General features: G+C 39.1%; 1 protein-coding gene across 1 annotated transcript in view; it reads right to left on the reverse strand.

Annotated features, from left to right (window-relative positions):
- The window catches only part of THSD7A (thrombospondin type 1 domain containing 7A), a 562828-nt gene that overhangs the window by 377194 nt on the left and 167773 nt on the right, over positions 1–17861 (reverse strand). The window contains exon 3 of the mRNA XM_050938787.1: positions 6329–6849. Within this exon, the coding sequence (XP_050794744.1) occupies positions 6329–6488 (160 nt within the window). The 5' untranslated portion in view covers positions 6489–6849. The remainder of the gene's footprint in view (positions 1–6328; positions 6850–17861) is intronic.

The raw sequence follows: 17861 nt of genomic DNA on the forward strand, positions 1-17861 counted from the left end.
ATTAAAAAATAAAAATAAAAACCCACACAGACAGTGCCTTGGCTTAGTTATGACTTATTTTCTTCCAGAAATCCCAGTCCAATTCAGTGACTCTCCTACATCACGTGCGTATTCAAATTGTCAGAAGCTATTTTACAATGTGATCAAACCTCACTGATCTTCATGCTTCTCTTCAGTAATTATACCAGCAACTCGTAGACAGGCATCTGACTTGGTACTGACAGCTCATCACAGTTCATAGTGTCAGCTGACCAACGAAAACTAATGAGGTGCAAGGTAGAGAAGACTGAAGGAGAATTCTCATGTTGGCAGGAAATGCCTATACTCATTCAATTGTATGTGAGTATGGTGTGCATTAATGTATTGTTATAAGATGACAGTTTCAGACAAAAGGGACTGAATTGGTGATTACTATGTAGCAATCTTATTGGGGAATCAGCAGTTTTCACATTTGGTTCACTACACGGCATACAAAGATAATGGAGTCTTAGACTAAAATGTGTTATTCTTACCATATAAACTTAACAGAGAAACATTAATTTAGAAGTATTGCAAATTGCCTTGAAGACTAATCAGATAAATGCTGTCCTCTGTGAAACCCACATTAGGCTTGCTGAGGGCAGAATTTAGCTCAGTACTGAAGGATTAATTTCAACCCTGCAAAATATAACTTTCTCTGCAGTGGAATGAAGCGGCTATTTATATGTAACATCAACACTGTAAAGAGAATCCAGTTATATACCCTAAACACCACCTAATTTATTAAATTGGAATTTGGCCAAGGCACAAAGATTAATATCCCTGATCTTTTAAAAATTGTCCTAGGACTCTGAAACACAAAGCATCAGGGTCTTAATTTTGCAACTTCTCCAGAATCTAGAGTTTGTTAGTATTTTGTTAGAGCACAGTTCAGAAAAGACACATAGTAATGGGTGCAACACTACATCCGGAAGCACTCCATGTTTTCCCAACAGCAAACTTCCCATTCTGTCACTGACAGGTCATTTATGACTCTAATTAACTTCAATGATCTGAAAGAGTTCTATGACCTGACGTGCTATAGCTTCTGAGGGACAGAAGACTGGATGCTATATTGACATGGCAACTACCTCCAGGATGAAAACAACAGTATCTAAAGCACTTTAGAGAAGAGGAGAGCACACAGAACATATTGCTCAGCACTGCAACGCTGGTTTCTGAACACAGTAAAGGAGAATATACTTCAAATGCAAAAACACCCCAAAAACAAACAAAAAGCATAAAAACACTCACACCCCACCCTACCCAGCCTGTCCAAGGAAGATAGCAATTACTAGAGTTTCACACTCCACAAGCATTTTTGGAAGCAGCTTTTACTGACTAATAGCTTTAATACAATGGCTAGTTATGTATCTGTGAAAAAGAATGGGGTTAACATTGTTGCAGCTGGAATAGGAGTATAAAATGCATATTAACACTTAAGAGGACTTCTCAAGAATATCTTCACAGACAAGACTAGTATAACGGCGATGAATTTTGACGTCTGAACAAAACCATTATGGCAAATCCAATGGATGAGTCCACTGGTACCTATAAAGTCCAATATGTGGCAGCAGCTATTAGCAGATGTTTCAGAAGAAAATGAATATCCTCCATAAAGCACCTAACCAATTGTCCAATGGATGCAAAAAAATTTCCTCATCCTCTAGACAAGCGATTTACACTCTGAAGCATAGAATTTGATTATCCTTAGTCTGCATAGCTACAAATATGAAAACAATTGGTTATGGAAATATTCAGAGAAAATGGAGAAGTTAATTATTTTTCACTATACCCTTCTTAATTTTGAGTACCTCTTCTACTTTCCTTTAGAATCCTAGGTTTTACACGCCTTTATCTCATAAAATGTTCTACCAGGGCACTAAACATCTTTGTTACCTTTTCTCTGGTCCTTTCAATTTCAGCTATATCTTTCAGTGAACAGTCATCTTCACAGCTACTTCAAAGGGCTAAGTTCTCCACGGATCCTCTTCCCCAATCATTCAAAGCTCATCACCATGCCCGAGTCAGGTTGACTATATTTTTCCAATATACATTATTACCTGTGATTTTCATTTTTCACTAAGTTATCCAAATGTGTTTATTGGGAAATCCAGATAGACAATCTTGCATAACTGTTACTAAATGAAACAACTTCATGTCTTAGGTAGCTGAACATTCCTGAATTTTGTGCCAATTTGGCTTTCACTCCACATTCATCATCCAGTCCCCATCTCAGAATAGGACAAACCAAAACCCCAAGTCTGAATATCCCACAACTTTGGACAAGGTTAGAGCTGAATCTGAACATGAAAATTCGAGTCCATCTTTATTCATCAACAGACTTTGCTATCCCCTTTTTTCTCCAAATCTTTAATAACTGCATTAAATGCACAGGTTCTATTACAGAGCCCTTTAAAAAATAGTATTTATATATAAAATGGCAAACCCAAAACCAAACATCCACAAACCTATCTACCCTGTATCTTGTGAAAGCCCGAAACAGAAAATGAAAATTTTCACCGTGCCCTGAAGGTAAAACTCAGATAATGTTTCACAAGCAGAAAGTTAAAATTGACTATTGAGAGCACTGACAGCAGCCCACAGACAATTAAATTAAAGGACTCTTAATTTGAGCACCCAACAGGCCTCATTTGTTGTGATGGTGCACAGAGGAAGAGCCATTCTCTCAAATAACCAGGTCCCATTTGGGGTTTATAGGCCATGAATACCTTGAACTACAATTGAAAAAGAATAGAAAGCCAGTGCAACTATTGAGAAACTAGTGCAATATGTTGTCTCAGCTAATACTAGCTAACAGGCAGACTGCCACATTCCTCAAGAACTGTACCTTTTGCGTGGTCTTCAAGTGCATCCCTATGTAGGGCACATTCCAATAAATCAATCTAGAAGCCACAAAAGGTTGGATCAGATGGAGACAAAGTGATAAAAAGCATCTTTAGCTGCTGATGCCAAATGAATCTTCAGGAGTGCAAAGCTCCCCGAAATAGCAAACTTCTTGGTTGCAGACCAACAACAACCCACTCCCAATAATGGATGTCAAAATCTCCACCAACAATACACTCCAGATCATAGAATCATAGAAGATTAGGGTTGGAAGAGACCTCAGGAGGCTTCCTATCCACTAGTTTCATTGTTGTCTTATCCAATTAAGATCCATGCAGCTTGCTTTCATCCACATTCCAATCTGAGTCAGGCACTGGGAAAGCAAAGACACAGATCATCTGGATCTGATGAAAGCAAGCTCTCTGAAGTCACCACCGTCCATATTAGTTTTATTATCTCTTCAAATGGTAATGCATTCCATTTTAATAGGAGGGGTATTGAAACAAATCTTTACAGTATCTCATACTAGAGATCCCTCAGGATAGAAGGGCAGCTGCTGTTTCCCACCATCTGAGAACCCTCCAAGAAGAAATAATAGCACTACTCCAGAGGAATACCATCTACCTTACTGTGTTCAGAAAGCATCATGGCCATTGGTATCAAAACCTGCTCATAGATGTAGCAGAATCAGCATAGTTATCTGATCCATGTATTTACTAGGAAAAGGTGGGTAGCCTGTCCTTGCCAAGCTCAAGTCAAAAATCCAACTGAAAAGCATGTGAGGATTCTAGTATGTTCCATATGTGCACTGCTATCATACTGTTTTTCAATAATCTCCTCCACAAAGGAGAAAAGATTAGAAATGGGGCAATAACTGGCAAGTCTGCCAGCACCAGGAAATATTTTGTTGATCTGGGATTTTAAGCCGATAATGGCACAACTCCCCCCACAGGGAGTTTGGACAGTCTCAACCAACAGTGAACCCAATTCCTCCTCACCTGACTAGATTACACTGGTCATGTGGAGCAAAGGTCCTCTTACATGTCACAAGGAAGTTTCACTGAGAGCCTTCAGTGCTTTATAGAATAAAACTGGCCAAATTCAGCCAGAGAAGTCATGGCTATTCACATCTCCAGAGACATAGCAACACTTATGAAAGCAATAAGACAGGGCCAAATCAGACTGAAAGGAAACAGACACAACTTGAAAGATTTGACTCTCTTTCTGCATGGAGGCCCCTAAGATTCACCAGGCTGTCAACCACCTGTTCCCCTGGGTAAGAAAAAAAATATGGAGTGCCTTTCATCTACAGATCTCAAAGCACTTACAGAGTCCTTTTTTTTCTTTTTCACACAAGGAGAAACTAAAGACAAAAGAGTCAAGAGCAATATCAGACAGGAAGCCAACTGAGAATAAAATCCAGGTCTTCTGACTCTCAGTGCTACAGCCTTAGCCACTGAATCCTGCTGCATATTGCTTGGAATTGGCAAAGTGGTGATTTTCCCATTTTATTTTAGTGTTAGATTATTGGCGTTACATTATTAAAAATAAAGCTACCACCTTTTACCCTGTTCATGAATGTGTGCAAAGTAGTTATTTGAAGGGAAGACTATAGTGGGGCAAAAGATAAGCGCAAGACTTAATAATTTTCTGACACAATTCTTTAAAAGCATATTCAAAAACAGCATTAAAACCTCAAGAACTTTTGTTCTAGGCAAGTGTGTGACAAATTGTGATCATAGTATCTCATGAAAAGTTTATTTCCTCTCTGTTGCCTGAGTGAAACAACAGTAAAGCACATGCACTGTATGCAAAAATAAATGAAGTTATTCCTTATCTAATTGCAATTAACTATCCTTTGTGATTACAAAATCATATCACCAAATCGTTAAATACAGTTGTTGCTATCTTCAGTCTATCTGCTATTTTTTAAACTGCTTTAAATAGCAGCTATTAAATTGAAGGACTGCCATACTAAGGGCAGGGAAAATAAAATGCTAGACAATATATTCTACAGATTGCTTTCAATTAGTTTAATCAAATATGATCTGCTTTTTAGAAAACCTCTGAAATTATTAATGTGGTTTTGCAAAACGAACAAAAAACAAAACAAAACACAGCACTTGTTTTATGCCTTTGGATAGGTGTTCTGTGCACTTAAAAAAAAACCCTAGAAGAACAAAACCTCTGACTTTAATCTTCTGAATCTGTCAATGCACCAATTAAAAAAATAATGCTTCAGGAGTTTGATGGCATAACAACAATAATAACCTATCTTTCAGTATCAAAGGATTTCTCCCCTTTCAAATCTCTCCCTTAATATTATTGGAGATCTCGTCTTCCTGTTTAAATGAATTTCCCTTTAATCTCCTCCTTGAGCTGCTGGATAGATGCAGCCTCTTAAAAAATTCAGGATATCAGTGTAACTGTAAATTGATCTGTCTCTGTGGCAGAAGGCCAGGGGCGCTCTTCATCCAGGAAAAAGACCCAGTCTCATCAAACTTGTTTTTCAGTCAAATGATTAATATTCATTTTCTCTAGTCACAGTATTTTGCTATTAATGAGAAAGCATTTCTGAAAGAATCATGGTACTTTATGGATGGTTTGTTCCTGGCACTATACAAAAAAGACCCATCTCCTGATCACTTCAAGACAATAAATATTTTAAGTTTTATGTTTACTAAAATAGGAAGTAGGTTATATTCAAGTGCTAAGATGTGCTAATATATCACTAGTTAGTGATAACTAGTGATTGTTAGTGTTGTGGATTTATGCACTACATTAACAAAAAACATTAATTTTTAATGAAAAGTTGAGCATGAGCATAGTTATGACTATGCAATCTTTAAAACAGACACGTAACTCATTAGTGCCAGTAGAGGAAATTATCTATCTGGTGTGATTCTGAATCCACATAGCCTATTTGCCTTTGGCTCTTTGGTTATGAGATCTGGCATCACTTGGATTATTTCACCTAATCCATCATTAGCTTTCATGTGTCCTACATAAACCTAAATGTAACAAACCCAACTCATCAATTACCACACTGAATACATTACATTTCAGTAAAAGAACACATGAATACACATCCTGAACTACATCTTTCTTTGTGAAGCATCAATATTTAACATCCTGTTAACGCTGCTGAATCTTCATATAACAATTTTTACCTTCCATTATGAAAGTGCAGTTCTGTACTGTTCTACTCTACTGACATACAATACAGAGCTTTTAAAAAAGCTAGGAGTGCAAAGATCCACTTTAAAAAAAATTGTCACATTCCTATTAACAGAACCCTGAAAGATGACCTAATTTGTTTTCTCAGACATCTGTCCATCAATAATTGGTGCAAACTGATTTTCTACCATAAGAAAAATATTGGGAACACAGATAAGATAGTAACATTCACAACTGGAAATAAATGTGATAAAAATATATTAATGTGACATGCTTCCTTACTTACCAGTCTTCCACAAATATACAGAAGAAGTTTCAAATTCACTTTGTGCTTTAGCTTCCCAGATTCCAAACAGAAGAACCACAAGAACTCCAATACACTGGATTGAAACAGCAGAAGCCCCCGGACCACCGGATAAAGCTGTGCCTCCCACTCTCACCCCCATGCCTTCAGAAGGCTGCTTCAGTGTCAAAATCTGCAGCACAAAGGGTAACCCCTTGTTTGAGTAATTTTCTCCCCTTCAGAATTTCTTCATAGAGAGGGCAGAATGGAAACCTCTTCCCAGCTATTGTGCATGTCAGCTGAAAAGGAAAAACTGTTTAACACCAAGGAACAATAGAGACCTCGGTTGCTGCTACTATTACTGCTGCTGCTGCAGTTACTAGTGTGGTTGTTGCTCCACTCTCTTCCATTCAGTGGTTAGTAGCAGTTTTCCATCAGCGGAGAGAGACAGCTGTCCACAGGGGGCTCCAGCTGACTGAGCAGGTTATCTTGGTCTGGGAGGCAGCAGCAGTTATTTACACCAGCTGGAGAGAGTGAGAGAGAGATGAGGTGAAACACACACAACCCAATGCTGTAATAGCACTGCATATAGCAACTGCAAAATGCTGCCTTCTGTACACCTCTGTCTAAAATATCACAAGGACACATACTAATAAAAAACCATCAGGCACACTTGAGAAACAAGTAACAGCTCTTAAAAAAAATCAATGATTTTCTAAATTTAAAATATATGCTGATATAGATGCAGTTCAGAATATACAACTTGAGCCATATTTTATATTGGTAAAAATATATATGATGTGTTTATCATTGTGCAAACAATCAAAATATTTATAAATGATTATACATGCACTAAACTGACACCTCCCAAAGAGAGACCTCAGGAAACAATGAAAACCTTTTTACTGCATATTATTCAAATGAACCTGTTTCAGATAATAACAAAGCAGCCTGTTGAAAGAATGTAAAAGGAGTACACGTAAGTGGTTACAACAGGCCTATCCTTGTGGTATCTGAGTTTAGTGTGCGCAAGAGAGACAGATATAAAAATCACAGTAGCTGATAATTAAAAATTATTGACAATTTAATAAACCACATATCTGCACATCTAAAAACAATTAGCAATGAAGTTCTTATAAATCTATCATCTGAAAAAACTAAATTGCAGAATTAGATTTTAATTATAGCTGGCCATCTGTTTTTCTTTTTGTTAATATATACACACAGGGAGAGCAGGAGAAACATCTTATACATGCACATGAAATGTATATTTACGCATGCACATGTGCGTACACAGACCCCTTTTCCATCTAATCAGCATGCATATACATAGATATGCATACATGTGTACATGCACAAAATGTAAACTGTAAGTAATTCAAAGTACTTTGAAGACCCAGTTATCTATGAGTTTGTAAAGAGGAAATTAAATTATACTGAAGACTTTTGATCTAAAATTTACAGGCTATACCAGACTGTCAAGGATACAGGGAAGTGTGGAAGGTGACAAAGGTTTTATTTCTTTTTCAGTAGGGGTCTTTTTAAACAAAACTCATCCCCTACTGAACTGAAACAATAACAAGCCTGTTGGCCTAGTTCTCAACAAACTGAAAGGCAAAAGAGAAATGTTCTCAGAAGAGTGATTGTCACACACCAATAAAAAAAAGCAAACCCACTATATGAATGCATCCTAACACCACAGCAACCACAGAGTTCTAAATGATGAAGCTAGTGCTGCTGAAAGAGGAAACCTTCAGAAAGCCTCTCTTGGGATGCCTGTCATTTTGCAGAACCTTCCCAGACAGCCTTTTCACATGCATTAGATTAAAAGCAGCCTTGATCAAATAATTCCCAAATCCTTGCCTGTTTAAATATTCTGACATCAGAGCAAATTAGCAATGTTGAAGGTTGCAAATTTGTCTTTGTTTACTTTCCACTCTGTTAGGCCTGTAAAAGGGAATTAAAGGCTCAAGGAGTCCTAGAACTGTGAGGCTGTGATTAAGCGAGATAAGCAAGTGTGGATTACTGTTCCTCAGCTGTTGAAAAACAGGCAACAATCAGGAGATTATAGGTTGATAAGGGATACATAGAAAGCCATGATCCTAACAAATGTATAGCATCCTGATGCAGTACTTGCATTACAGCTACGGTACTGTAAAAAATGCATGTGTATCACTCATTTTTCTTCCTCACACTGTGCTGTATGTTCATTTGCAAACCACACAGAACCACTTTACTTGTGGTGTTTGGTGCGCCAAAATGTAATGCTGCTTTAAACCAGGGAAGTCCTTTGAATTTATAGCTCAGGGCCACTTCATAGGGAAATCTTATGATTTACCTTAGGGGACAAGTATACTCGGCATATGAAATTTATATGTAACTTATTTCAAAATAAGATAGTGAATAGATTCTCTGTTTGAGAAAATGCCTTTATTATTTAACAAGGAATCTGTGACAGTAGTTTATGTTCTATTTTAATTATACAAGTAGATAAATAGTCTATAGTGTTCTTTTATTTTTCAAAGTAAAAATGGTGGTCAATAGCTAAAGTTTGTGTCAGGGAAGAAGTAAGACTTACAGGGCTACAAAGCCAAGAGGGGATCCTTTTCAAAGGCACTAAATTTAATGTAGCATGGAAGATTTTAACCCTGAGTTTATATGAATCTTGTAAGAATACCACTATACATATCTTGTACATGACCCTAGGGACACAGAGTAGCCATGCAGTTAGCACAGTACAACAAATGGGTCTGAAATTGTTTCTAATATTAACACGCATCTGTATCATAAATAACACACACACAGTCATATTTCTATCTCTATAACTATATATTCACATGCTTCTGAAAATTTACAAGAAGCATATTGGCCCCAATATGGCATACTCATTTCATTTCTGAATATGACTGCAACTTTTTTCAATTTATCAAACAAAAATATAAATATGAATATAAATATGCAAACAAAACATATAAAACACAATAAATATGCAAAAATAATTATATCCTCAGTTTGTCCTGTCTAGCTGTGATAGATTTGGAGCTGTTTGGTAATACTTTATGAATACAATATAAAGATCTGGTTTAGGGGATGTTTATGTATGAATTTACTGGGTTAACTTAACAAAGGATAGTCTGGGGGGGAAAACAAACATGAAGGTGAAGAGTAAAAATGGCTTCTGATAGATCACCCCTAGGTAAGCACTTTAGGGTTCTTAAGAGAAAATGCCCAAACTATTAGATTTGAAGATTCTATCTCCTCTCCAGTCAACCTACAAAACTATTTTAACCAGGACAGGAAAAGGCCAGCAAACACAAAAGAAGATGGGTAGCTTAAAAGAGAGGTCTCCTCAAGAGAAGGAGTAGTTGCTTGGGAGAAACCAGAATGAGAAACAGGCACCTGCTGAGGGTGCCTGAAGTACAGAGGTGTGAATTACTTGGTTCACTGACAATTTCAAAGATGTCAAAATGAACAGTATGACTTGGGGGGGGCGGGATCTGTTTGGTTTTAGTCCGTTTTTTCAGCATATACATTTGGGCAAAACAGGCACAAACTCACAAAAAGTGTAGGGATCATCACATTTTGCATTTGTGCTGAAAAAAGACTCACCTAAAAGAAAATTCACCCAGCTCTAGCATGAATGAGATAGTCCTGCTATGCTACCATCAGGGGATGGTAACCCTTTAGATAAGACAGACATGCATGCAGACTGTTGTTTTAAAATACTTTTTTCCCTACATCCTTTTTCCTACAGCTAAAACAAACAATACTTGGGTTTTGAAAAGACAGTCCAGTCACGGTATTACATTGGTCACGTAGCTGGCGTCAACGTAGCTTAGATCAACTTACTGAGGTGTCTACCCTATGCTCCGTTGATGCAAGATGCTCTCCCTCAATTTACCTTACTCCTCTCTACCTTACTCAGCCGGAGAGTGCTCTGCAGTCGATTTAGCAAGTCCTCACTAGAACTGCTAAATCAACCCCTGCTACATCGATTGCAGCAGTGCCGATCCCCAGTAAGTGTAGACATGGCCTAAGAATGGAGGAACTGCAAAATTCCATCCCAAGATAGATAAAGGCATGGAATATCTAAGAGGCACACACACAGAGACCAGAAAAGGGACACGATTAAGCTAGCCCAGTTACTCTGACATTAGCCATTCAGAACCAATCAATGACATTATATCTTGATAGTTAAAAAATATTATGGAGGTACATTATACATTTGTCAATTAATAAAGCTGTGGTTATATTTGGGCATCTTTATAATCCCTTGTATTTACATGTTCTTTTGGGGGTTCTTTGGCTGATATTTTCCATGATTAGTCTTCACTCATTTTTGTGTTTATGAAAAGATGTATCAATTTTTCCAATTCAGAAAAATATTTAAAAGGTTTTGGCACAAGGATACCGAACTATAGTTCGCAAGAACCTTAGAAGTTGAAACTTTACAAGTTTGTATCCTATATGTTGTTAAAATCTCTACATACTTCCCTCTTGCGCCTCTCAAAAATACCCTCATTGGTAAATGAGCACCACAAAATTTCCATTAAGTTTTGAAGTCTGCATCAAACAACCAGTGGTCCAGAATTTCCCTCTCAGTGATATATGTTTATGACACTTTATTTGAAATTGAACGTTTATTCTTATATATATATATATATATGTGCAGTGTGGCAGAATAAAAACTGCAACTTTAGAATTGCTGATTTTAATTGTTTCAGTTTATAACCCAAATGTAACTTTTTGTATTTGTAAAACTAGAATGGGTATTGTAACGTGCCAATTTATTTAAGATAGTCAAATGACCAAACTATTATAGGTCAAAGAGTACATTTTAGATTATCCCTTTTATTGGATTAAGTCTTGATTAAGCTCTGAAACACAGAGAAGTCTTCACATATCCTAAAACATAGGCCCTTGACAGTGCAAAGTTGACCTAAAAGGGTACATGAATGTACCGGCAACCTCTGGTCCACTATAGGGAACCTATAGCCAACCTACATAGATGCCAAAGTGCGTTACACTAATGAAGGAAGCGTGGATTAGGGTTTAGCATATCCATGCACAACCTCAATCACAGGTGCAGTTTAAAGCTACCCTCCTTTCTGGCAGAAGCTCTTTAGAAACGATGGTCTTAATTCAGACAAGCACATTTTGCATTTTCCTGTTCAGAAGAGGTAAGTCAAACCTTTAATACTTTATTGTTCATTAATTTAATAAAAAGGATCATTTCCATCATTTTGCTCATTTGTATAATTGGCCAATGGTGGTCCACAGTCCAAAAATTAGAACTTCAATCGCTAGTGACGATGGATTTTGCCTTTAAGATTAAACTGCATTTAAACTGCATTTTAAGTGGTTCTCAACCTTTACCACAGTAGGACACCCTTTACCTCATAACCCTTTTCCCATCTGGCTAGGTTCTTGTTGGGACTGCCCTCCCATTTAGCAATACGGGAAGGCAAGGGTGATCATGACTCACGCTACTTGTTCATAATCCCCAGGTCAAGAACTCATGGTCCAACATGTACATGAGAAACCTAATTTGTCATAGTTACATATGTTTTAGGTGTTCCAAAATAAATGTTTAAATATACCTAGAAAAGACAAGGTTATACAAACAAAGTCACAAACATTAGTCTCTGTCAACCCTCCACATTGTTATACTACCAGTGTCATTACCACACTTCAGGACACTAACTTATGAGTCCCAGTGGAGAAAAGGTGGATATATAGTCAGAGATATTCATTTGTGCAAGACACAACAGCAATATAGGCAAACTCTATGAACTTTCCAGATAAAGGATTGACAAAGGATACTGAGAAGAGTAACCTTTTGTTTCATAGAAAGCCATGTGATTAAAGTTAAAACCTTTTATGAAAATAAGCAGAATTTAACTATGGAGTATCATAAGAAGACACATAAAGTTAGCCAGTCCCGCTAGATCATTGTTTCTTCGTTATTGCTTTTTACATAAAGAGCGGTTTATGTATTAAACATTACAAATTGTTGCATGATAAAGATTTCGTAGAGGTGAAGACCTGAAGGAACAATTAGATCATCTAGTCTCACCTCCTGTATATCACAGACCATTACATTTCACTCAATCTTATATTGAGACCAATGACTTTAGCGAGACTACAACATTTCAGTCCTCAGGAGACTGAATGGTTGTGTGCCACAGGCAGAGAACAAAAGAGACCTAGGTGCCACCAATGCCCAATGCCCCTAAAAGGCAAGCTATGCCCAGATGATCCTAGCAGGCGAGCTGTGCTGCAGAAGGAGGCACACACACACAAAAAGTTTCCTACCAATCTGACCAGAGGGAAAATTCTTTCTGACCCCAAATCTAGCAATCACTATGACCCTGAGCAAGTGAGCAAGATATACCAAATAAGAATCTAAGAAAGGTGTGTCACTACAGAGCACTGGTCCACTCCGTCTGGTGTCCTGTTTCCAGCTGTGGCCTATCCCTGATGCTTCAGAATAAGGCAAAAAACAACAGATAATCACACCCTCTCTCAAACATCAAGCAGTTATTCTGTGATAAATGAAGGGGGATGGTAACTCCCTGTTGTGGATGCACAATCCCTCTTAGTAAGTATTCTCTCCTTGCTCTACCTGTAAAGGGTTAAAAAGTCTCACTGCTATGCACATGTAAAAGGAAGTGAGTGGGCACCTGGCCAAAAGAGCCAATGGGAAGACTTGAACTTTTTAAAATTGAAATAAGACTCCCCTTTTGTCTGTTGCTTGTTGTTCTCGGGGAGTGGCAGACAAGGAACAGCTATGCTGTGAGAAGTTTTGGGCCAAGTATGAAAAATCATTGGTATTATACTTAGAAAATACTTATCTGCAACCCCAGATATGAAAGTAGATCAGAACATAAGAACGGCCATACTGGGTCAGACCAAAGGTCCATCCAGCCCAGTATCCTGTCTACCGACAGTGACCAATGCCAGGTGTCCCACAGGGAGTGAACCTGACAGGTAATGATCAAGTGATCTCTCTCCTGCCATCCATCTCCATCCTCTGACAAACAGGCTAGAGACACCTTTCCTTAACCATCCTAGCCAATAGCCATTAATGGACTAAACCTCCATGAATTTATCTAGTTCTCTTTTAAACCCTGTTATAGTCCTACCCTTCACAATCTCCTCAGGCAAGGAGTTCCACAGGTTGACTGTGCACTGTGTAAAGAAGAACTTCCTTTTATTTGTTTTAAACCTGCTGTCCCATTAATTTCATTCGGTGGCCCCTAGTTCTTATATTATGGGAACAAGTAAATAACTTTTCCTTATTCACTTTCTCCACCACACTTTTTGACTGCCACTGCACACTGCGTGGACATCTTCAGAGAACTGGATAAATTCATGGTGGTTAAGTGCATAAAGGGCTATTAGCCAGGATGAGTAAGGAATGGTGTCCCTACCCTCTGGTTGTCCGAGGATGGGGATGGATGGCAGGAGAGTGATCACTTGATCATTGCCTGTTAGGTTCACTCCCTCTGGGGCACCTGGCATTGGCCACTGTCGGTAGACAGATACTGGGCTAGATGGACCTTTGGTCTGACCCAGTACGGCCATTCTTATGTTCTTATGTTCTATCCATGATGACTCCAAGATCTCTTTCCTTATTAGTTGTAGCTACATTAGCCCCCATCGTATTGTATGTATAGTTGGGGTTATTTTTTCCAGTGTGCATTACTTTATATTTATCCGCACTAAATTTCATTTGCCATTTTATTGCCCAATCACTTAGTTTTGTGCAATCTTTTTGAAGTTCTTCACAGCCTGCATTGGTCTTAACTATCTTGAGTAGTTTAGTATCATTTGTAAACTTTGCCAACACACTGTTTACCCCTTTCTTCAGATCATTTATGAATAAACTGAATAGGATTGGGCCTAGGACTGATCACTAGTTACCCTTCTCCATTCTGAGAATTTACCATTTTTATTCCTACCCTTTGTTCCCTGTCTTTTAACCAGTTCTCAATCCATGAAAGGATCTTCCCTCTTATCCCATGACAACTTAATTTACCTAGGAAATGTCTAGAAAGACACAGTTAGGTTTATTTCTTTTTATTTCTTAATGGCTTGTGGATTCCTTTGTGCTAACCCCAGATGCTTTTGTTTTGCTTGTAACCTTTAAGCTGGACCTCAAGAGAACTATTCTTGATGCTTAATCCTTCTAGTGTTTTTTTAAATCTAGCAAAAGCCTAAATTTCCACATGTATTTTCTTCTTTTCATTAATAAAATTTACATTTTTAAAGAACAGAATTGGATTTTTGTGCACAAACCTCTTAAGACACATGTTGTTAAATTAGCTGGTGGCAACAGCTGATTTCCTTTGTTTTGTTTCTCAGCTCTTCCCCGGAGGTGGGGTGGGGTGAAAGGGCTTGAGGGTCCCCTACAGGAAGGAATTCTCAAGTGCGCCTTCCTGGGTTGTCAAAGGGCTGGGTGCCACTTGGGTGGTGGCAGCATCTACTAATTCAAGGTCAGAGAAAAGCTGTAACCTTGGGAGTTTAATACAAGCCTGGAGTGGCAAATATAAATTTTTAGAATCCTTGCAGGCCCCCACCTTCTGCACTTGAAGTGCCGGAGTGGGGAATCAGCCTTAACATGAGCACTAGGGGAGGGAGGAATTCCTTCCTGACCTCTGCAACTGAGTGTTTAAAGCCCAGAAGCAGGGGATTTGATTGTGGTCATTGTTCTAAATGCAGAGCTGCAAGTGTTAAGAGCATGTACAGGGAAATGCAATCAATCCTGTTCTCCCCATGGCTCATGAATGATGGGAATGAACAGGGGGACTCACTCACAGGTTAATAGATTCCAAGACCAAAAGGGTCCACTATCATCATCTAGTCTGTCCCCCAGGCCACACAGGCTGTAGAATTTCTCCCAGAAAAATGGATTAAATCATATCTTTTAAAAGATATTTAATCTCACCTTAAAGACGCTGGTGAATTATTCCATTGCTTAACTAGCTTTACTGCTAGGAAATCATATCTTATTTCGAGGTGGAAATTGTCTAACTTCATCTTCCAGTCATTGGCTCTTATGCATTTTCCAGCAGGATTAAAAAACTCCATTATCGGATATCTTTTCCAAGTGTATGTGTCTATTCACAGTGATCAAAGCATCTCTCCAGGCATGTCTACACAGCAATTAAACGCTGCTGGCTGGCCCATGTCAGCAAAGGTGGATTAAGAACACAAAGAACATTTGGGCACCCTACATTCCAGGGGTGCCTTGGAGAGGTGTGAAGTAGCAGCAGCTGGGGCTGCACTTTGTGGCAGGGTACATGATAAGGTGATCAGCTCTCCTGACACGAAGTGCAGTCCCTGCTAGTAGCACCAGCTTCTTCCCAGTGCAGGGGAGAAGGAGGAAAAAGGACTAAGGTGGGCCTTAACATCCTCTCACCATGGGACTCTACCTCCTGCTCCTCCTCTTCCCCCCCCCCAAGGCCCTGCCCCATGGCCAGGCTAGAAGCCAAAGCCGGGCAGCGGTAAGAGTCACTCAGGGATCCCAGGCCACTGTGGAAAGCCCCAGTCCCTCCACCTGCCCCGGGTGGCTCTTACCATGGCCTGGCTCTGGCTTTCAGCCTGGCCAAGGGCTGGGGCCTCAGTGGGAAGAGGAGGAGAAGAGAGAGGAGTCCCAGGCAGAAGAGGAGGAGCAGGGCCACAGTTCCTGCACCAGTGGCCTCCCCACTTCTACACAGGTTCCAGGGCTCCTGCGGGGCCTCCCAAATTGGCTGGGGACCCTGGGCATGGGCTGTAAGAAGGAAATTTTGTTAAACCAGTAACATGTCTAAACCACTGCCCAGCAGCTGAAATACCAATTTTTATGCTTTTTGCTGCAAGCAACTGTAAGGCCTTTGTAGCAGCCTTAACACAATTAACAGACCAGGAGGAGAGGGAGACATGAGTGACCACACAGAGTAAACATGACCTTGTGCCCTCCTGACTTGAGTTTTTTCCAAAGCATATGGTTTTGCAAGACGGAAATTCTGGCAATAGTTAAGTATTGCTTTGTGAAATACAGCTGGTTAACTGATGGAAAACAACAAGGTGGAAAACTCCACATTTACCTTAGCTTCTGCTCAGCAGATTTTTTTTTGTTTTCTTTGGAGTTTTATTTTATTTTAATTTTTGGATGAACAAGCTATGTAATACTAACAAACTGCATATAAAAAGAGGAAGAAACCTGAGCTCAATGGACACTTGGACACCTCTGAAGTTCCCCTGCATACAGAAGGCTGGCTCTGACGTCTACAGTTATCCACTCGAGACTTCCTCAAGATCCTGGGTAAATCTGATACTGGGGGTAATCTGAGGTGCTCTACTAACCTGTTGCGGATGTGCGTAAGTGCTGGAGACTAAATAAAATAGAAGATTTGAGTGAAAGCACTTTTGTTTGCCTGTTTGCATCAACTATCAGCAGGAAGGCCGTGTTCCCGTTGTCTGATTTCCTGCCACCGACTTGCAAAGAGTAAAGTTATCAAGTAAAGTTTTCATTTCAGCAAAAACCTGATGAACAGGGCTCAATGGGCCCATGCGTTAATCCGCCACTGCATGTCAGCTGACTCAGGCTTAGGTGCAAGGGCTGTCAAAATGAAGTGTAGGCTCCAGCCAGGAGGGAGAGTTTCTGTGAGCCCGAATCAGCTGACATGGGCCAGCTGGTGGTGTTTAACTGCAGCATAGACATACCCTCAGTGCTCCCTTTGATAAGTTACATTGAGCGCGTTAGGCCTCAAATTGTAAGGTTTGTTTTCTAGACCCTAGATCATTTTTGTGTCTTCTTTGAACTTGCTCCAGTATTTTCACATCCTTTGTGAAGTGTGGACACCAGCACTGAACACAGTATTCTAGTAGTAGTCTTATCAATGTTATATACAAAGGCAAAATCATTTTGCTACCTCTTCTTGATATTCTCCTTTACATACATCCAAATATTGCACTAGCCCAGAGGTTCTCAAACTTTTGTACTGGTGACGCCATTCAAATAGCAAGCCTATGAGTGTGAATCCCCCTTATAAATTAAAAACACTTTCTTATATATTTAACACCATTATAAATGCTGGAGGCAAAGCAGGGTTAGGGCGGAGGCTGACAGCTTGCGCCCTCCCATGTAATAACCTCGTGACCCGCCTCGTAACTCCTAGTTTGAGAACCCCTGCACTAGCCCTTTTGCCACAGCATTGCACTGAGACTTCACGTTGAGGCAGTTATCTATGACAATGGCTCTTAACCTCTTCAGACTACTGTACCTCTTTCAGGAGTCTGATTTGTCTTGTGTACCCCAATTAAAAACCATTTTCTTACAAAATCAGACATAAAAATACAAAAGTATCACAGCTACACTATTACTGAAAAATTGCTTACTTTCTATTTTTTACCTTACAATTATAAAATAAATCAATTGGAATATAAATATTATGCTTACATTTCAATGTATAATATAATAGAGCAGTAGAATCACATCACTGTCTGTATGAAATTTTAGTTTGTACTGACTTTGCTAGTTCTGTCTGCT

This window comes from Gopherus flavomarginatus, chromosome 2 (genome assembly GCF_025201925.1).
Source record: "Gopherus flavomarginatus isolate rGopFla2 chromosome 2, rGopFla2.mat.asm, whole genome shotgun sequence".
NCBI lineage: Eukaryota > Metazoa > Chordata > Testudines > Testudinidae > Gopherus > Gopherus flavomarginatus.